This window comes from Heliangelus exortis, chromosome 6, assembly GCF_036169615.1.
Source record: "Heliangelus exortis chromosome 6, bHelExo1.hap1, whole genome shotgun sequence".
Classification (NCBI taxonomy): Eukaryota; Metazoa; Chordata; class Aves; order Apodiformes; family Trochilidae; genus Heliangelus; species Heliangelus exortis.
Window position 1 is genome coordinate 30,232,893 of NC_092427.1, and position 22,222 is coordinate 30,255,114.

At 35.9% G+C, this 22,222-nt stretch overlaps 1 protein-coding gene across 2 annotated transcripts in view; it reads left to right on the forward strand.

The window, feature by feature from the left end:
* IFIH1 (interferon induced with helicase C domain 1) overlaps positions 1-21,852 on the forward strand; it is a 27,920-nt gene extending 6,068 nt beyond the window's left edge. The window contains exons 4-16 of one of the 2 annotated variants that reach the window (XM_071747529.1): positions 1,782-1,862; positions 6,546-6,766; positions 7,589-7,799; positions 10,818-11,035; positions 12,497-12,613; positions 13,059-13,182; positions 13,274-13,507; positions 15,524-15,780; positions 17,155-17,304; positions 18,001-18,162; positions 18,496-18,686; positions 19,990-20,083; positions 20,191-21,852. In XM_071747529.1, the coding sequence (XP_071603630.1) occupies positions 1,782-1,862; positions 6,546-6,766; positions 7,589-7,799; positions 10,818-11,035; positions 12,497-12,613; positions 13,059-13,182; positions 13,274-13,507; positions 15,524-15,780; positions 17,155-17,304; positions 18,001-18,162; positions 18,496-18,686; positions 19,990-20,083; positions 20,191-20,373 (2,243 nt within the window). In that variant the 3' untranslated portion in view covers positions 20,374-21,852. The remainder of the gene's footprint in view (positions 1-1,781; positions 1,863-6,545; positions 6,767-7,588; positions 7,800-10,817; positions 11,036-12,496; positions 12,614-13,058; positions 13,183-13,273; positions 13,508-15,523; positions 15,781-17,154; positions 17,305-18,000; positions 18,163-18,495; positions 18,687-19,989; positions 20,084-20,190) is intronic. The other variant, XM_071747530.1, reaches the window with a different exon arrangement.
* The last annotated feature ends 370 nt before the right edge of the window (positions 21,853-22,222 follow it).

Consider the following 22,222-nt stretch of genomic DNA (forward strand, 5'->3'; position numbering starts at 1 on the left):
GGTGCCTCTGGATGGCTTCCCTTCCCTCCAGCATGTTGACTTCACCACACCATTTGGTGTCATCAGCCAACTTGCTCACAGTGACATAATGTAGCACAGGGCAGGAGATAAATACTTTTTAAATTAATGTTGCTTTGATACAGTTTTTTTTAATTGCATTCTGTTGTCTTTATACATATTGGCCAGTGCAAAGTGACTGAAAATCTTTTTGTGGAATATGCTGCCATACATTGTGCAAGTAGCACTGTAGGGAAGACTAGTGAAAGTGGTGAAAGTAGCTGTTAGAATATAAGCTCTTTCAACTTCATTGCTTTGGAAAGGTTTACTGGGGTTCTTTTATATTTTTAAAATAGTTAAAGAAAGTTTACAGTTAGAAAAGGAGAACATTATTCAAGTGACCTTTCATTGGAAAATGAGTATTTTGCATTTCACTTCACCACTGATGTTTTCTCTTGAGAGATTATTTTCTAATTATAATTCAGATAATTATGTATAAAATAGTTTGTGAATGCATGTTCTCTGCTGCATATTCATCTTCCAGTCGGTCGTTTTATATGGGAGACCACATGGAATAGATACATAGAATTTTAATTTTGTCCTCTTCCCTATCCTTATGGATTCCTAGAAAGTGAAAATGAAAGATCACAGTGTCATCTTCATAGTTGGAATTCTCACAAATGCTACTTGTTTGTAAATGTCTTTGAACATGGGTTATAAAAGGTGAGGTTTTCTTTTTTCAGGACACTGAATGATGTATTTTAAGTTGATATTAAGTGCGTGCTATTATAATAGTGAAATTTTATATAAATTAGGCTTCTGCAGTGAATATATTTTTAAGTGATTTTCTGTTGATTGCATTGATTTCTAGGAGACTAGGCTTTTCATTCAGGTGCTTATAGTGCTTAGTGCCCTTGGTCCTCATATGACTTCCTACAGATTGTGGTTATTCATAGTTGGATCAGATACTGAGGTCTGTATGGAGTAAATCACAAAAACTATAGGACAGCAAGACAGATGTTTGCATCACTTTTCAGGGTTATGTAAGAAAAGCTAAAAGCATTTAAACAGCTACCTGACTTGTACTGGTAGCTAAGATAGCTTAATTTCTGTTTGTTATTCTGTGAAATTGCAATTTTGTTTCTGTCATTCATTCACGTTTCAAGGAGAGAAAAACTTGCATAAAAGAAGTCAAAGCTTCATATTTTTATTGAATGCAGACTAGGCTTGATTTCAACAAGATTTTGTAGTGTGTATTTCATTCCTAAGACACTAACTTCTGTTCTAAACTCTTTCATAGCACCTGTTTTGCTTTATGAATTAGTAGTTGGGGACAATATGGATATGGTCCATAGTGGGATATTGACTGGAAAAAACTATGAAAAGCCTGATAGGACACAGGTTCACAAGATAACTAAGCAAAACATGATGGGACATCAGCTAATTAAGCAAAACTGAGTCAATGCTATTATTCTGACAGATTTCTTATGCACACTGAGCTCAGTTGTAGTGTTCCTCAGGGAAGCTGAAAGAGCAGGGGGAAGTTGTTAGCAGATGATTTTTCCATAAGAACTATGAATCTCTTTAGATACTAACAGGACTGAGTTTTGGAAAAACTAGCTGTATGAATTACTCTTGTAACTGGAAAAAACAGCCTGTGTAATACATCGATTGTCCAGCAGAGGGAGAGCTTAACATTAGAATATCTATTGTCAACAACACGCTGTTGCTATTTCTATTTTGTAGCAAATATTCTGTATACTACATTTGTGTTTTGCATTTAGAGTCGGATATCTCCATAGGAGATGAAAGTGTCAGTAATTTGGATGAAAACCTGGGACAAGGCTGCATAACCAGTGATTCAGGTATGTTTCCCTTTATTATTTAGCAATTGCAAAATAAGCTATGGAGGGTAAGTACTCTGTGAATGGGCTGGAACAAAAATCAGTGGAGATCTTACAATGTGAACTCTAGTTCATAGTATTTAGATGTCAGACTTCCTTTTATTTTTGTTGTGAAACAGATGCCATTTTTTGTGAGTCTGGACTTATGTTCCAGCCCCGAAAGAATTGATTTTCTTCGATCATTTGAGTAAGTCTCTAGATATCATCATAATACAAAATGGGCAGTGATGCCAAATGATAGACTCACATATGCTGGAAGGAACTTGCAGAATTCATCAGGTGCAGTCACCTGTAAAGAAACTCAAAATGCTTCCTTATACGTGTGCTTTGTTTGTGCCTGGCCTCTGCATAGGGTAAGTGCAAAGGAACAGGACATGCTTTGGAGGCATCTAAGAGGGAGGAGAAGCCTTTTCAAGGTACCTGCAGAACAGCAATGGAAGTCTGCTTTGGTCCTAAGTAATTTAATAGCTCCTAATCAATGGAGCTTACTATCTGAAGACCTTTGCAAATCTCATATTTAACAATATATGCAAGTTATATATATAGTTTCAAACTAAATATTGGACTATGTTTCATTAATAGTTTGCAGTCTGATACGAACTTGCAATGTGTATACTCTGAGCCCAATAAAACACATTCCAAGTTTTTTTCTTCTTTTTAATCTTAAACCTCAGACAGAACAAATTTGCAGCTGTTCACTATGGTGAACAGCCTGTGTTTCCCACACAGAATTCAAGACAAACCATTTACCTTTTGGAATCTACCCTCTACTAAGTTTGTGGTGGGACTTTGTCTTGTGCAAGGTCTAGAAACAATTTAGGTACCTTACAGGCCAGCTCTGCCTAATAAAGCAAGTATTAGATTAGTAAAGTCAATGTAAATGTTTTATGCCTGCAAAGTGCTTACTATAAATGCTTTTAAAATAGTTTCAAGGTTTCTAAATATTAAAATCCATGTATTCTGTAAGTACATAGAAAATTCAGGGTATCTCAGATCTGAATCGGTGCCGTATAGCTAGGGCTTTAGCCTATGTATTCTGAAGAATATACTTTGCACTTCTGTATCTACTGAGGTGACTCATCAGTCACACTCTATTTTTTCCCTCAGTGTGTCACAGGAAATGTCTGGCCACCAAAACTTCCCTATTCTGTGCACAGCCCCACTTTGTCAGTTGGTCAGGCTGATACAGGCTACTGGTATATGGCAGCACATATACATGTATATCCTGATCCTTTAAGATTCCTGAAAAATCTCCCATGAAGTAAATTGTGCATTTTCTATGTCCAAGATAAAAACTATGTCAAACATAAAAAAATTAAATCACTACAGTTATGTGAAGGATGCAGAATAGATTTTTTTTTCCCCCAGTGTTTACTTGCTATCCATTCTTTCTATGTGAGGACTGTAAAAGTAACTAGGTAAAATGTTTCTAAAAACAGTCATGATTCTTAGTCATGCCTAGTAAACTCAGTGAGAGCAACTGTAAGAAGAAAAGCTAAGGAGATGCAGATGTGATATTTATAGATTCTATATCTTGAAATTTTACAGTTGTATTAACACAGATGTTTGGATAGTGTCTTAATTCACAGACCTGATTTGGATTTTAATGCAAAGAATCATGTGGATTTAATCACAGTTTTTTGTGCAAGGATCATTTTAAATTTAGGAAAATTAAGAAATTTTTTTAAAATGGTAGAACTTAGACAACAGAGGAATAATTATGTTTCTTTCAGCCTAGAGCAGCAATACATTTGAGGCTTGTATGATGGTAGACATCTTCTCTGAAGTTGTGTTGTGCATGATGAAAATTCTTTAATGGAATCATATCCTGTGAAGAGGTACTTGAATTAGCCTCTATCTAAACAGGGCTGAGGAAGCTTGGTGAGAGCTAAGTTAAATATTTTTTAGGCCTGAACAGTTAATTGAGGATGCTAAGAAACTGAAATTTAACGAAACAGATGGGTGATAAAGTGCTAGTTTCAATGTGATTGAACTATTGAATTTATCCAACCAGAAAGCAAACAACATTCTTTCTCAAAAGAGAGTAGCACAAGTCAGGTAAGTGACAGCAAGTACTCTCTGGTCTGAATTTCCCTGTGATCCAGGTACTACTGCACTCACACTAAAAGGCAAAACAAGCAAAAAACACTTAAGAATGACATTCAGATGTTTCCATCAGCAGTATTTTATCAAGCTTCATTACTTTTTGTTAGTTTAATTTTATTTAATGGAATCGAGGGTACTAGAAAAATACACTTATTTTGTGTGCAATGTATCAGTGATAATAAAATCCTCATGATTCTTCATTTAATGGTGTCATCAGGAAATACAACTGTAGGGTTTTTTCCTTCAATTTTATTCTAGGAGAATGAATTTGTGCCTTTTCTTCATTGAGAACAGTCAATTTTAGTCTAGTAAAATGAATTTGTGCTTTTTCTTCACTGAAGACAGTCAATGCTTGGAGGCTGATTTAGACATATCTGTAGCGGGAAAAAAGGCCCTTTTGGGTTCTCCATTCAAATAAATCCTTCTCACATTATTATATATAATTTCTGACTCCCTAAATGTATGTGAACTCGAGAGACTTGATACGGTTTTCTTACTGCTTGAAATAATACAGTGGCATTTTTCCACTTCTAACTTTTGAACATTGTTTGTTTCACCTGTAGGCCGTACACCTGAACTCTCTGCCATTGAACTTTATATGATAGATGGAAGGTTTTGGCTTTCAGGCAGCAAACGTGTGTGGGATTTTTAGGGAACAGCTCAATTGCATTATGTATGAGTCAGTCTGGAAGCAGCGCAGTCTACCTTGAATAGGAGTGATACATTCTGCAGTTAGCTCTATCTTGTATGGGCAATTGAATTTTCTTATCTGTTTGAGCTTTATACTTTAACTCCCTGCAATCATTTTTTAAGTGGTCCCTATCTCTTTCTTTCTATGGCTCCATCCTTTTTTTTCACCCTCTTCATTTAAAAAGGTAGCTCTCTTGCAACCAAATGAATTTCAGTACTGATTAAAGAGAACATCACGTAAGATTGGCTGGATTATAAATACTACAGCACTGAACACTACCTTTGTTGGTCCCAGTGCTACTGAACTGTATCGTTTGAATTCATACACAGTTATAGTTATGTCAGCAAAGATTGGTGAAGACATACTGTGGCTTATTCCACCTACCCTGGCTGCTGACTGGAGATAAGCAGTTCTGATCCAGAGTTGCACAGGTCCACAGAGCAGCAATGCCTATGCTAATGCCAGCATGGGTTTAGGAAGGGCAGGTCCTGTCTGACCAACCTGATCTCCTTTTATGATCAGGTGACGCGCCCGGTGGATGAGGGGAAGGCTGTGGATGTGGTCTACCTGGACTTCAGCAAGGCCTTTGACTCTGTCTCCCACAGCATTCTCCTGACAAAGCTGTCAGCCCACAGCTTGGACAGGGGCATCTGTGCTGGGTTAGGAACTGGCTGGAGGGCCAGGCCCAGAGAGTGGTGGTGAACAGGGCTGCATCCAGTTGGCGGCCGGTCACTAGTGGTGTCCCCAGGGATCAGTGTTGGGCCCAGTTCTGTTTAATATCTTCATTGATGATTTAGATGAAGGGATTGAGTCCACCATCAGCAAATTTGCAGACGACACTAAGCTGGGGGGGAGTGTGGATCAGCTGGAAGGCAGGAGGGCTCTGCAGAGGGACCTGGACAGACTGGAGAGTTGGGCTGATTCCAACAGGATGAGGTTCAACAAGGCCAAGTGCCGGGTCCTGCACTTTGGCCACAACAACCCCATGGGGAGCTCCAGGCTGGGGACAGAGTGGTTGGAGAGCAGCCAGACAGAGAGGGACCTGGGAGTCTGGATTGACAGGAAGCTGAACATGAGCCAGCAGTGTGCCCAAGTGGCCAAGAAGGCCAATGGCATCCTGGTCTGTATCAGGAACAGCGTGGCCAACAGGTCCAAGGAAGTGATTCTGCCCCTGTACTCAGCACTGGTGAGGCCACACCTCAAGTACTGTGTCCAGTTCTGGGCCCCTCAGTTCAGGAAGGATATCAAGGTCCTAGAGCAGGTCCAAAGGAGGGCAACTAGGCTGGTGAAAGAACTCGAGCAAAGACCCTATGAAGAGAGGCTGAGGGAGCTGGGGCTGTTCAGCCTGGAGAAGAGGAGGCTCAGGGGAGACCTCATCCCTCTCTACAACTCCCTGAAAGGAGGTTGTAGCCAAGTGGGGGTTGGTCTCTTTTCCCAGGCAACTATCAGCAAGACAAGAGGGCATGGTCTTAAGTTGTGCCAGGGGAAGTTTAGGTTGGATACTAGACAGAATTTCTTTACAGAGAGGGTGATCAGGCATTGGAATGGGCTGCCCAGTGAAGTGGTGGACTCTCAGTCCCTGGAGATATTTAAAAAGAGTCTGGATGTGGCACTTAGTGCCATGGTCTAGCAACTGCAGCGGTGGGTCAAGGGTTGGACTTCATGATCTCTGAGGTCCCTTCCAACCCAGCCAATTCTATAAAAAAAAAAAAAAAATATGCCCTGTATCTATTTATTAAAAGATGCTTCTGATAGTAAATTAATGTTTTTCCCTTTGACATTCATTTAATATTCTGATAAATGCTTTATGCCTCATGTTAGATACTTACATTTCTTTGCATCCTTAGATGAAGATGAAGTGGAGAGCAGAGCTTCACCTAAGCCAGATCTGATCCTGAGAGATTACCAGATGGAAGTTGCAAAGCCAGCACTGAATGGAGAGAATATTATAATATGTCTCCCTACAGGCAGTGGTAAAACCAGAGTGGCTGTTTACATTACCAGAGATCACTTGGATAAGAAGAAAAGGGCCTCAGAGCCTGGAAAAGTTATAGTACTTGTTAATAAGGTATGTTGGTCCAATTTTTAAAAAACAGTGTTTTTCAAGCCTCATACACTGTTAAAATAGAACTTGCAAAATTAATATACGCACATTTCTTAGCTTATCCAGATGTAGCTATGTTTAAAGGCATAAAGCTCTTGACTGTCATTGCACCAACATCATGAGATGCAAGGGTGAATGACTTTAGTTTACCTTAGTGCAAGTGCAAATTTATATGTGCCCTAATAACTACATTTTTAGAAAAAGTGTAATTTCATGTTAGAATAAAAAGTACCAAGATCATATTTTAAAAATATTTTTCACATTCTGTGTTTGGATTCACCTGAGCCTCACAGTAGGTAGGGGTTATCCTGTTGGATTTTCTGATAATAATCTGTAATTTTTACAGTTTGATTTAGCACATGTAATATAAAGTAATATAAATTAATCATCTATTTTAATATTAAAATAACAGAAATATGTTTAAGAATTTCATTAAAAGAATAAAAGATATCCATATCCTCCTGTAAGAATTAAATTGGTAACATGTTATAAGCTCATCTAAAGAGACAGGGCATGCAGTTTATTCATTCTTTCTAAGGCACAAAATTCTTGGGGCAAAATAGTTTTACTAGAGGGGAGGGATTGGGGTTTTTAGTTCTTGGCTTTGTGTGTTTGTTGGGTCTTTTTTAATCCTACCCTGCAGAAAATAAGGGGATGTTTGCTTTTAAAAAAAGGTATATTTTGCACAAAGCGTATACTCATCTAAAAACATTTCTGGCCAACAGGCATGTATTTTTAATCCTATGTATGTTCTGGTTTAAATTCTTTGGGAATGTTTATTCTCAGGTACCATTGGTAGAACAGCATTTACGAACGGAATTTAAACCATTCCTGAAGCCTTGGTATCGGGTTATTGGTTTAAGTGGTGATTCTCAGCTGAAAATCTCATTCCCTGAAGTTGTCAGAAGAAATGATGTCATAATTAGTACAGCACAAATCCTAGAGAATTCACTTTTAAATGCAGAAGAAGAAGATGAAGAAGGTGTCCACTTATCAGGCAAGTTTTTTATTCCGAATTATATATAAAAGGGCTAAAATACATCTCAGTTCTGGAGTATATGAGAGAGACACATTCAGTAGTTAATATTTTTTAATTTGTCTGGTTTTATAAATGCAATCTGTAGTCTGAGAGTCAAAACCACATCTTAGTTTAAAAGCAAGTAGTTTTTCTAAGCCAGATTAGACTCTTACAGATCATTTGTACTAAATATTTTTTATGTTTCCTATTTTATCTAGCTCAAGTACAACTTCATGCAAATGCAGCCATACTGGTTCTACTTTACAGACTTGGTAGAACATTCAGTTATATTACATAGAAGTCACAAATAGGATGAGAAAAAAATGATAAAGATTCAAATATAGTTGGTAGTTTCAGAATACATTATTTCAGAATACATTATGAAAGACGTATGCTTTAAACTGTTATCATTTTGCTAATGCATAGATATATGGTTACTTATAACTGTATCTCTCTGAGGTTGGCAGGATACAATGGTCTCTTAGAACAGATAAAGGAAGTTGAAGTAAACAGAAGATGAGATGAAGTAAAATTATTTGCTCAGAACACTAAAGTGGAAAAGAGTTATGGGAGATTGGAAAGGAAGTGGTATTATCTGCAAGTGACATACAAATAGTGTAAAAGCCCATGAGTTCAGCTCCAGGCTGCAGTGACCCTTCTCTGTGAGATATCGAATTCTCTCTCTATCTGCATGCATTTAGCTCTTTTTCAGATGGGACAGAATGTAGCTGAGGGGAGAGCTGTAATATAGAAAATAATAGATCTGACATAAAGATACTTGTCTAGATGCTACAGAAGAAGCAGAGAAACCTGAGAGGTCAAGTCTGTGTCTATCAGTGCCTAGTGCTGACTGGAGTAGTACTGGATCCAAACTAACTCCTGCAGGGTGACTTGGGTATCTCAAAATTGCCTCCTCACCTTCCAAATGCCTTTTTAGTAGTGTAGGGAGTACTAGGGATTTTCTTCCTTTCTATTTCACCTAAGTTATTAAACCTTCCCAAATCTGAATCGCTTGGGAATGCTGTAGAGAGGCACCTAACAGTTCTACAGAAGTGTTGAGCTGATTAGAATTGGGCTGACTCCCAACCAGCTTGTGTAATGAAGTGCTTTTTGAATAAGTTTCAGACCTTGCACTGTGTCCTTCATAAGGAGGTGCATTTCTTCCAGAACTAAGGTGGTCCTGCAAACAGGGCTGTGTTTCATTGCTATTACACCTGTGTTAATAAGTTCAGCTGCACTGAAGCCAAGCAAGCCTAAACAGAGCCAACACCATTTTTATGTCTGTGACTTGCAGACTATATATAACATCCTAGTTAGTTATAAGTGTTTTATTCTGCATTTCTCTTCATACTTTTCTCATCACTTCTCACAGAGGTCTGCACTACATGTAACATGGAATTCCAGTCTCAATGAAATGAAGGAGACTCTCTTAATTGCATCTTACCAAATGTTTACTCTCTTCACAAAGGGCTGAAGTCACTGTGTCAAATTTATAAAAGTTGTGCTGCACTTGCTTAGTAGAAGTACTTCTTTCTTTTGGGTTAGGCTCTTCCTGAGTGATTATAAGAATCTGCATTTCAGAGATGAGGGTCAAAATCAAAGGGAGAAATTTCATGTTGGCAAAATAACGGAGAAAATGCCAGCACTGATTCTGCAGTCTCTCAACATGTAGAAATATTAGAAATAAATAGAAATTTAGGTTCGAAACTACATCACTCCAGTCCAAACAGGCTTCCTAAACCACTTGTGTGAAGATGATCAGATTTACCCAGTGACATGGATCAATAGTCTACTTTCCTAGCTGTGGTCTTTAAAAAACATTTTTCCTCTTTCTGTCTTCCTTTCTTTAGGTTCTTCAAAGATCAAGTAACACAATATTTTCTCCACGAAAAAGGCCAAGTGTGAATGTTTTAGCTGTTTTTTATTTCTTCTGATACGTGTTGAAACTAATTTGTACTGATGCAACAGTTTGAGCACACAAATGTGTAAACCAGACCATGGAAATTGTCTGAAAAAAAAAAAAAAAGAAAAAGAAATGAAAAAGTTTAACCTATAATTTCAGTGATCTGCTTTACAGTCATTTCTACAAACCTGTAGTAAGCAATGTTGAATTAGAGAGTTACTGGCCAGCTAGAGGAAGTGTGGGGTCTCCAGAAACCAGTTCTGCTGTTACAGAAGCAAATGTGCATGAGTCTTTCAAATCAGAGCCTTAAAATACATGTCACTGGCTGCATATACAGGAAGATTGAAGAGATGTTTTCTGTATTTGTGAGAAAATTAAAATGGACAAAATTAATCTTAATTTTCCCTATCAAATAGTACTTTTTGCATATAAGTATGGCCTGACTAAAGAGCACATAGTACCTGCCTGAATCTTCATCAGTTTCCTCTGCTAAAGAGAGATGATTGGTAGTGCTCTCACCATCTGTTTGTTCTTTCAAATGGCACATCCATAAAGTAATATAAATCCTTTAATTGGACAGGAACAGGGAGGAAATTTCTGTGTTGCTATAAAATGGAAGCATATTTTAATCAGGAAAGGCATTTCCAGAATGCCTGAAAGGCTTATAACATCTTGTGTGTCTTGTCATAAATAGTATGTAGTATTTTCAGATACAATTATGGATATAAAAGATAAGACTGAGTTGAACTATAATAGGTTCTTACCTCTGGTTATTAAAATTATGTCTCTGAAATTCTTTATACTATCAGATTTTGGTTTTGCAAAACTATAAATGCATTTTACATTACATGAATTGTAAAACTACTTGACACATCAGGACTGCAGCAAAGATTCCAAAGTCCCTTAAATATACAGTTATCATCCTCACCTTCCTGCAGCAATACAAATTTCCTAATAAATTACGGCGTGAGCAAGCTTACAGGTTCTCTTCAACAGTGTTGCTATCTGCAGGAAGATTTAGTCACACAAATTCTACATATGAAGGAAAACTAACCATTTTAGGATTGTTGGTTTTTGTTTGCTTGTTTTTCCAGATTTTTCACTCATCGTTATTGATGAGTGTCATCATACTCAAAAGGAAGGTGTCTACAACAATATAATGCGACGTTACTTAAAAGAAAAGATGATGAACAGGAAGCTGGCGAAAGAAAACAAACCACTGATCCCACAGCCTCAGATTCTGGGACTTACAGCTTCCCCTGGTGTAGGAGCTGCAAAATCCTCCTCAAAAGCTGAAGAACATATTCTGAAAGTAAATAGCTCTCGTACTGTTGCAGACTATCAAAGGGGTATTTTCTTGTTCAAGTAAAACTCATGAAGTCAGTGTTAGGCTCCAGATGTATAATCTGATTTTTTTTTCAAGTGTAAATGGGAGTCTAGCTCATAGACATTCAGCAAATTGACCCACTATAAATTAATGGAAATCCATGTACAAATAAAGTTTACTTAAGAGGGTAGTAGGTTTACTGAAAAATGAAGAAAGATTTCCTCACTTGAGAAAACTGAAGATCAGAAGCAGAAAATCCACAAAATAGGGAGATTTTAAAATTAATAGTTAATAAAAATCTTACTTGTCCATTAGAATTTACTATGTATTCTGAAATCCTAGAGAGATCATAGTGTTTAATATCTGTATTTATAGAGATACAATGCTGGGCTTTTCTGTAGAATCAGGAAAGTGAAAAATAAAGTTGAACAAGCTTAAACTGTTTGTGAGATACCGGTATCATACAAATGTTTTTCTTTACAGCAGTTACTCATTGTGAGAAGTGTATTGTGCAGTTGCATAATTTCTATATATAAAGAAATTTCTCTTTGAATGGATTCACATTAGTAATACAAAAGTAAAACTCATGACTAGCAAATTGCACAACAGCAGAATGTGATGCTGAATAGGTGAGGTCTGCAAGAATCTTTTATGATGTATTGAAGTAGATAGAATTGCAAGATATTTTGAGATAAAAGCTTTCTGGCAATGGAAAAGCAGAGAACTGCTATTCATCAGCTCTGAAATCTTAATTACAGGATGTTGGGTCTTGTATCTCAAGAAATGTAGACCAAATACGCAAGCTCAATTAAAGAACTTCTGCTGAAGACATTAAAAATGTTGCCTGCCAGACCTCCTTTCCTGTTTTCTCTGCTCATTAGAATTCTAACATTTTTCCTTATTACTTTTGTGACAGAAATATAAATATTTTCTTCTCAGAAGAGATCAGAAGTAGAAAAGTCCAGTTCAATCATGCAGTTAGCACATAAATTTTCTGTCTTTTCCTGTTCCAAGCAAGATATTTTCAAATTATTTTTTACTCTCATGATACCTTACAACCATCTTACTTTTATAATCACTCCCTACCATTTACTTTATTTTTTCTTCACTATTAGTTTTGTTGTTTCCTGCTCCAAAATCTATTCTTCCAAAGTATTGATGGTGTATTTTCCTTTTCAAAATACCCATTTCACACCATGATCTGCAAGTTTTCTCATGTGTGCAAGGATCACTTCTGATCTAAAATGTCACTTGTTCTGCTTATCTCAAATGCTTCTCAAAGACTTGACCTTTCTTGTGCTGACAGTGTCTATATCTTGTTTTAGTAGGAAAAAGTAAAGTTATGTAAAACCCAATATCTAAATGAGAAGCTCTGTTGGGTTAATTCAGTTTTCATGTGGAACACCTCATTCATTTTAGAAGAAATAATATTTTGCTTTCTTCCAGATCTGTGCCAATCTTGATGCATGTAGAATCATGACTGTTAAAGAGCACAGCTCCCAGCTGAAGAGTCAGGTGAAGGAACCATATAAGAAAACTGTGGTTGCAGATGACAAAAGAAGGGTATGTGTTTTCAAACAATTCCGTGTTGAAGTTATATGGCCTATTAAAAGTGTGTTGTGTATATGGTATCAAAAGCCTCTGGCTAATGCTAAAATAGATTTATTGTGATCCCTAGTGCTAATTTGAATATGTGTGCATTTACCTGCTGCTTTCCTCTGTATAGAAAAGCATTAGTAAAGTCAAATGGCCTGAATTTTTACTTACCTGAGATATATAATTTTGAGGTATCTGGTTTAGATCTTCTGAACTGTAGTTGAAATGTTTGTATGTAATTGTAATGGATGACATTATATTCACACTAACTATTCATTTCCGTAGTTCTAAACACACTTAGCAACCTTACTTGGATCTTATTTTCAGGTTTAACATTTTAAAAAAAATTACTCAGTGTGGTACTAGACAATATTTTTGTTGTCAGAAGATGCTTACATTTTTTTATTTCTAGGATCCATTCAGAGAGAGAATTACTGAGATCATGACAGACATTCAAAACTATTGCCAGCTTTATCCAAAGTCCGAGTTTGGAACTCAGCCATATGAACAGTGGGTGATTAGAGAAGAGAGAAAAGGTAACCACATAGAAGAAGTATCCCAACTTTGCATTTTTTTTGTTTATTCTATACACAGACATGGGGGTTTTATTTTTTTGTTCACTCTTAGCTGCAAAAGAAGAAAAACGCAAGGAGCGTGTCTGTGCAGAACACCTGAAGAAATATAACGATGCTCTCCAGATAAATGACACCATCCGGATGGTGGATGCATACAATCACCTGAACAACTTTTACAAGGAGGAGAAAAGTAAGAAGACAGTAAGGAGTGATGATGATGATGATGATGCACCAGCAGTGTCAAAACAGGATGAAACAGATACATTTTTAATAGGTTTATTTCATGGTAAGTTTGAAATACACTGTGATATTTAGTATTTGAAAGCGGTAGATTATACACAAACATGATTTGCATGGGCCCATTAATTATTACATCCCTGAGAGTGCCATGTTCTTAATTATGCAGTATCCAGATGTCCCAGTTCATGCAGTATGAAATACATTAAACAGCACCATAGTATGATTATGTCCCAGTTTGTAGTAGAATTTCATCAGTCTTGGCCCAAGGGCACTTTCTTTTTGGTTACAGTAAGTAAATAGAATTCTTTGCTTTTCTCCAGAGAAATGTCCCTGAGGACACTGATACATACATAAAATGTGTATTGCAGTAGATGCTCTTGAGGGATAAAATTTGAGCAAATGAAATACAAAAGTGATGAGCTTTTAACCAAACCTTTCTAGCAAAGTTAGTCTATATACTAAGAGACAGGAGTGATGACTGAGTAGGTTTTAAGTAAAGAGCAATTAGTGAGAGAATTAAATAGAAGATTAAATTGCAAAGACCAAAATTTCATGCCTTTTTTCTGATCATTCACCTTGGCACTAGGATTCATTCAGTTCTTGACACATCAATATTTTTTGTGGGGTTTTTTTCCATTGCTTGCATTTATAACATGGAAGAGTAGACAGATTTGCTCTGAACAATGCAAAAGAAAATAGATTTTACTGCAGTGTGTACCCTAACTTCATGTATCCTGTGAACTAAAAACTTAGACTGCTATCATTGAGAAATTCAGGAAGTGTTAAAAAAACTTTTTAAAAAATAGATTATGTTCGTTTTCATAATGGGTTTTAATGACTCTTCATACCTGTCCTTATTGCCTCCTTATTTCGAATTTCAGTATTGAGCTGTTGCTGAAATCTAAAAAGCAAAGCTAACTAAAAAAATGAAACAGAGTTTTCTAGATTAATTTCCACAGGTAAATGAAGTTCAAAGAACCTGAAGTATACAATAAATTATACTCCAGTTTGTTTTGATTTTACCCCTGAAGGAGCCAGGAGTTACAGAAAAATATCTGAAATTTCTCTTTCTAGCTTCTTAGAGCTCAGTTCATCTTTGGGTGATAACTCACTGCAGCCCTTAGTGTAAGTTTTAGTTAGGGGTTGAAATTGTGGGAGTTTGTTACATCTATCTATTTTTCTATGTAAATGTGTGATTACATTCTAAAATACAGATAAGACTGTAGTCAGAAAGCTACTACCTAGGTGGTGTGGTAGTTAGTGATACATTAACTCCCATTGCATTGGACAAGGTGGAGTTCAAGAATCTGCATGGAATGATGGCATCAGAGTGACCCCAGGCCCCTGTCTTTGAGTGCTTTTGCTGTGTTTGCATTATCATAAGTGATGTAGGCTTTTAAATATTAGACACTTTAAAAAAAAACTAGAGCATTTGAGAAGGCCTCCATGGTCATGGTCAATAGTGCCTGTCAAAGATAGTCATTCATTGAACATGTCACTGAGTTGTCTTTAAAAGCTGCAGTACCAGTAACTGCATCCTGGTGTGTATTACATTACATGTTTCTAGTGAGGATTCCTATTTTAATGAATATCCAAAGGACAATTTATGCACAAATTTATAAAAATTATATTAGCTCTGAGGGCTATGAATATTAACCTGTGTCTCCTTGTAAAATTTTTTTTCCATTATTTTAAAACTAATTTGCAAATATTATAAGCTGTGGTTTAACTCTTTAATATAATACACTTAACTCTGTACCACTTCTGATGTATAAGAAGAGGTTTTTTCATTTGCTTATTCCTACCATGAACTATAAACTAAGCATATCTTAAAAAGTTAGTGATTTACTTTGGCTGATTGGTATGTTTTTAATTAAACATTTATTAAAACTCAAAAAATAATTGGTATCCCACAGCTCTTCAAACTGGATGTGAATTAGCCATGCTGGGAGAATATAATAGAAAGCTGCTCTTTGCTTTGGTTTGTTGTTTGTTTTTTTTTTTCTAGAGCTGTTATTTTACATGGTTACTTTTTCTTAATCTTCATCTGCTATTTTTAAAGCAAAAAAGAAACAGCTAGAAGAGTTGACTAGAAAGACAGAATATGAAAATGATAAGCTAATACAGTTGCGAAACACTTTAATGGAGGAGTTCACGAAGACCGAGGAACCTAGAGGAATTATCTTCACAAAGACTCGTCTGAGTGCCTTTGCTCTGTTCCAGTGGATTAAGGATAACCCAAAATTTGAAGAAGTGGGAATTAAGCCCCATTACCTTATTGGTGCTGGACATAACAGTGAAACAAAACCCATGACTCAGGTATAGAACTATTGCATTACAGCATTAAAATCTTGTATATGATTTAATAAAACAGTACTAGAACAGACTCAAGTTTGGAGCCTGGTGTTCTGACCAGCATCTTACCTTCATAAGCAGCAGGACAGGTGCACAACAATGTCAGAATAATTTTATCTTCACAAGAAACAAGCTTTTTTGGTTTTAAATTATATGGCAATAGAAGTAACAGGCAGACATTTCCTTGAGGAGTACATAGTCAAAGGAGACACAAGTTGTGGTGAGGCACAGGAAGAAAAAGTGAACAAAATGGCAGTAGCAAAATTACAATAGTTAAATGAGTTTATGCTTATTGGAACAACAGTAATTCAAATTATATTTTAGTTGCCGAATTGAAAAATAAAATTATAATGTTGATTATGTCTGGCTTCTTCTGATATTCTTAATCAATTTATATGCATGTTTCACACTGACGCATAATCACTGAAAAAGAATTTACTAGAATTTGCAATGAAAATTTCACAGTCAGTCATTCTAGAGTCCGCCTCGTACCATTGTGGTGACTTTAATATCAAGATATAAATCAACAGAGAAATGTTGTATATAAACATTCAAACAAAGTACTTCAGTATCCTAAAACCTCTCTTTAAAAAAATTGCCGCTTCAGCACTTAAGCAAATACGGAGTGGTGTGTTGCTGGGCAGAATCCCATTTCCTTCATTTCCTCTCAGTTTCCAAAAAAAAATTATAAATTTTTCTCTCAAAAATTTGCTTAAGTTCTATGAAAATTTGGTATTTAATCTGTGCACCACATTGGGCAAACAAAACAAAACTTCTACACAAGCTTGTTGGAAATACCGTGCTAATTCACAAGTCCATGTTTTGGATGCTTTATTTTTGAAGTGTATCATTCCTGTGCTTTTTGTGCTCCCCAGATCACAAAAATTATGGTCCTCATTTGCTATGGAGAATTTTAAGTGCTTTGTAACTTGAATTAAAAGTGCTGAAGTATATATTTAAGCTGAAAGTACTTAAGTAGTAGAAATCCAGAACCTCTGAATAACTACTTAAAGAACTTGAAAATGATAGAACAACTATTATCATATCATATCACAACTATAAATGGGCTAGCAAGTTCCAAGCTGAGCTACCTACAGAAAATTGGTTTCTGCTCCTTCCTTCCTCAAAGTAGGTGCTGAACACCTATTATATTCAATAGAAACTCCTTGTGATCTTGAAGGATGCTTAAACACAGCTGTGGAAGGCACTTGGTGTTTGGCACACCGCTCTGAAATGACTGGACTGTAATTCCTTAAACCTCTTAGTTAGAAGAAACTGCTGATACAAACTAAAACTGAAAGTGGATATGCTATTTTAATTTTTATTTTTAATTTACAGAATGAGCAAAGAGAAGTTATTGATAAATTCCGAGGTGGAAATGTAAATCTACTTATTGCTACAACTGTAGCTGAGGAGGGCCTAGACATCAAAGAGTGTAACATCGTTATTCGCTACGGCCTCGTCACCAATGAAATTGCTATGATGCAGGTATGATTTTACTGCACATGTAACTTATTTTTAGAGATGCTTTTCTTTTGGAATATGCACATGGTGAACCACATACATGAACTTCGGAGAGAATTTTTAAATACTTGCATGCTAAATTGAAAATTAGCTTGCAACAGGATTCCTTTCCTGTTGCCATCCTCAGTTTGCCTGCAATAGAAAATTTGCCTCCATATGTAGTAGGGTAACACCCATGTAAAGCTCTACACAAACAGAAAGCTCTTGTAATAGAAAAGTTATGAGAGTATGGTCAGCAGTCTGGTTGCTATAAAAGACATTTGTACCACCAACAGCTAAAAGTATAAAATTGCATATCAGAATATCAGTTTGTTCATGTTTCACTTAATTTGTGAACACAAATACTTATATATATGATGCTTATATATATAATATTTAAATGCATGGTTATTTTTGTGTGACAAAATAAAGTTTATGGTTTACAAAATATTGTGCTAATGAAAGAATCTCCGGAATGCTATTTCCACAGATATCTTCAATGCAAAAACCGTATGTGTTATTCACTGATTCTTTATCTGTCTGAGTTAAGTGGAAAAAATGCTCTGTGAGGACATTGTGTATGCAATAGTACATGTCTTCCATTACAAAACTAGGAAAAAATGTTGTGCAGTGTTGTAGGGAACACTGTGCTGTTTATGTTGTATTCCTTGCAAATTGTAGGCTCGTGGTCGAGCTCGAGCTGATGAGAGTACCTATGCACTTGTGGCTTCAAGTGGCTCACGAGCTATTGAACGTGAAGATGTTAATATTTTCCGTGAGCAAAAGATGTATAAAGCCATTCAGCAAGTCCAGGAGATGCCTCAGGAAGAGTATTTAAAGAAGGTATTTACTGCCACTCTGCCTTTTCCCTTTAAAGAAAATTATTTATATTGTAAGAAACACATCCTGTTTAGAGTCTGCTTAAAGGAGGAATGCTTAAAATAATATTAGTTACTGCCTATGGCCTTGAATTTTTCAGCCACTATTTGTTTATAGTTTGAGTTTTCTGTGGCTTTAGAAAAGTCTGCTTTTCTTTTGGTAAGGGGGGATACACACAAGTCAAGAAAACTGACTAGAAGTCGTGCTGTCAAGTGAACTCAGTAAAATAACTGGAAAAGAAAACTATATATGTTAGACCACCAGAATGTTACAGTGCTCTTACTGGTCTGTTTCTAGATTCAGAATTTCCAGTTGCAAAGTATAGTAGAAAAAGAAATGAAGGCAAAAAGAGATCAGCGCAAGACATATAAGAAAAAACCTTCACTAATAACATTCCTTTGCAAAAATTGCCACAAGCTGATATGTTCTGGAGAAGACATACAAGTTATTGAAAACATGCATCATGTCAGTGTGAAAAAAGATTTCCAGTGAGTATTTATGAACTGTTTTATCTCTTTCAGACAGAAACAGATCTTCTTTTCAGCAGGCCTTTACTGGGCCTGTAACCCTTCAGGTCTTGTGAGATAAAAAAAGATTAGTCCAATATTCTCAAGTCCTAGACTGTATGAAGTTAATGAGTTTGAAAAAAACACTTGTTCTTACCTCTGATTTCAAGGTGACCAGAGTTTGAAACCTTGGAAAAAGATACAGGTCTTGTGGTAATATTAACTAGGTCACTTATTATATAATATGGTATGTATTCCATGGTGTAACTGTAACCTAAGATCAATACCAGTTATCTACATATGCTGCTAACAGACAGATAAGAGTTTGACTCAAGCAAAGCATATTGACCATGAGCTGTGCATTGACAATTGTGTATTTAGTGGATGTGCATACTCATGATCCACCACTTTTCTTTCTTCCTGTGTTCTTGCCCCTGCTTATCTCCATTGCAAGAGATGCTATCAAGTTCACCAAATTTTTATCTTAAACTGTGTTTAACTTTTCAATGCTATGATGGCAGGAGGTGAACTTCTCTTCCCACTCATAATGGAAATTAAAAGAGCAGAAAAATGTTTTAATTCAACCTGGATTTGTAATGGGTACTGTACATTACAGATCAGTCATGCTTTGCTAATTACATGGCAGACACAAGCAAGTTACATCTCTCCAAATTTCTTGGTTCTTTGAGACGTATCTTTGGTACAATTTGTGAAGAGTTTGCAGAGTTTAAGGAGAAATCAATAAAGTCAATTCAAACTACAGGGTAATAATTTTTATAACCCCTCAGCACAGGGTAGTAGTAACCCTGAAGATCAAGTATTCCCTAAACTAAACCATGTAAGAATGTGCACATTCTGCTGCTCTGGGTAGGCAGAACTAAATGATTCTGTTAAGGGGAAAGGTTGAACTACAGAGTAAAAAGAAAACCTCTAACTTTCAGGTAGCATTACTTTGGCAGCTTCATGGCATCTGAAAAAAACAAGCAAAATCTATCCCCAGTAATTACAGAGAGCCTGCTGTTCCTGTTTTAAGATGTGGGAAAAGATGCAGCTCATAAACTGTTACAAAAGAAGACATGGAATACAGTTGTATTTCCCCATGGTTTGGGAGCATGACATATTTCTCCATTTTCTCCAACTCCTGAACATGCAGAACAGCCATAGAGTTTTCAACCTTTTAGGTTTTGTATATGATTTCAACAATGGTAGTCACTGGATGTTTAAGGATATATGTATCATTGCATGACCAATATATTCTAATACAGGCTTTCTGACTGTCTTTCAGAAGTCTTTACCATACAAGAGAAAATAAGACACTGCAAGATAAGGATGCTGATTACCTGACAAATGGGGAAATTATATGCAGAGATTGTGGACAAGTGAGAAACAAATTATTTTCATACTTTTATGTTGCTGTTGTCTGTATTTATTTCTGTCAAATGATCTTGTCTATTTTATCTGAAATGTAATTTTTTTTTAATTTCAGACTTGGGGAAATTTGATGGTTCACCGAGGTCTTGACCTGCCTTGTCTAAAGATCAAAAATTTTGTAGTTGTGTTTGAAGACAAGAAACCAACAAAGCATATTTTTAAGAAATGGCGAGAACTGCCCATCACATTCCTTAGTTTTGATTATGCAGCTCATTGTCCTTCAGAATATGAAGACTGAGGACTCAGAACAAAGGTTTTTTCAATAAATTAATGATTAACCTATGCCAACTGTGATAGTGGTTTTGTGAATGTAAAAATACCATAATGTGCCTCTGTACTTATCTCATTGACAGATTTTTTTCGCTCCTCTATTTGCAAGTATGATACTGGAGTGTAGACAGGACTGCTGATTCAACAGTCAGCTTTGCCAATTCAGGATAAAGTGGTGTGTTTACTGGCATGGACATGTAAAAATTTCAGTAGCCTCAGGTAAAATTTCCAAGGTACATCATAGCTGAAAAGTATATGCCAGCAAAAAAGAATCTAACTATGGCTAGATCTGTAATTGCTCTAATTATTTTTAAAATCTATAATTTTTAAAAGGGTTATAAATACTGTGCACAGTTTTTAAAATCAGATTTGATTTCAGGTTTGCATCAGGACCAGATTTGGTTGGGGTTTTTTTCATATTTCTGGCCTTGATTCAGGGGAAAGGAAAAACCTAGTAGCACATTCCAGATTTCACCAAACTGGTACAGGTCATTTTGGGATCAGTACCTATAAACAAATTATTGCATTATGAAGTAAATATGCACACTTAGTTTTTACTACAACAGTTGTGTAGATTAGAATGTCCATAAACTACAGAAATTGCAGTTTATTTATGGATTGAAGTTATTCCACAACAGTGTTTTACAGCAAAATACTACTACCTTAGGATTGTGGAAAAAAAAAATTTGGAATATTGACAGGTAAGACATAATATAGGCAAAGGTGTTTTAAGTCCCAGCAATTACACAGGCATTTTTGAATGATACAACTAAACCAGGAAAGTCTAGTGGAAGATAGGAAGTATAAGATGTTTGTAATATATGTGGTTTATATTTGTGTGTATCTTTATATAATTATATTCTTACCTTTATTTGTTGTTCAAGGCTGAACCCATGTGAAGTCATCTATTTTTTTATTCAGCATTAGATACTTCATAATAAAATAATTAAACCATTCCCCTCATCTATTGTTGTTAGAAACTCTAAGTTAATATCTTTAGTATTTTGTTGGATTCCAAAGATTTTGTCTACTTTTAGAATCTGCTGATTTCTGAACAGGACAACCACTACAATTTTACACATTGTGAATCTATCTGTTTTAAAATGCTGGAGACTGACAGATGACACATGATTGTAATTTAAGATGTATTTTCTTCATGTGCTCTGTATCTGATGAGATGCTGTGAAAATGTACTAAAAATAATTACTAGAATTGTCTATCTTGATAAATAATCATCATCCAGATAATTTCTGGATTTATGTATTAATGAGTTATTACACTTATGTAAATGTCATAATACACTGTACATAGCATTTTCAAGTGTCCAAAGTAATTTATTCAGTACTTCAAAGAAGTTTAAAAACATGCTAAATAGATGGTATCATTACAAAGCTTTCTGCTGGCTCCTCAATCAAATATGTTTCCATGCTGACTAGATTTTGTGAAATACGAGGTTTTGATACTTCCCTTTTTTTAAGCAACAGGAGCAAATGTTCTTTTATAGTTGAGTTCAACAGTACTGTATCACAGACATGTAGGGGCTTTTTCTAGTTCACCTGTGTGCTGCTGTTATGCTCCAAGTTCCTAGCGTGACTCAGCCACATTGTCACCAAAGCCTAAAGAGTGTTTGCACAATCTCACTTCAGTATAATGTGTAATGAACCACAAATGAATCCTGCTGGGGTGTAGGATAAGGAATTTCCACTTCAAGTAATGTCACTGAATGGGGTGGTAAAATGTGTCCGTATTGTGCATCCAGGAAGTGTGAAATTTAAAAAAAAAAAAAAAAAAAAGGTAAATTGCCTTATATTATCTGC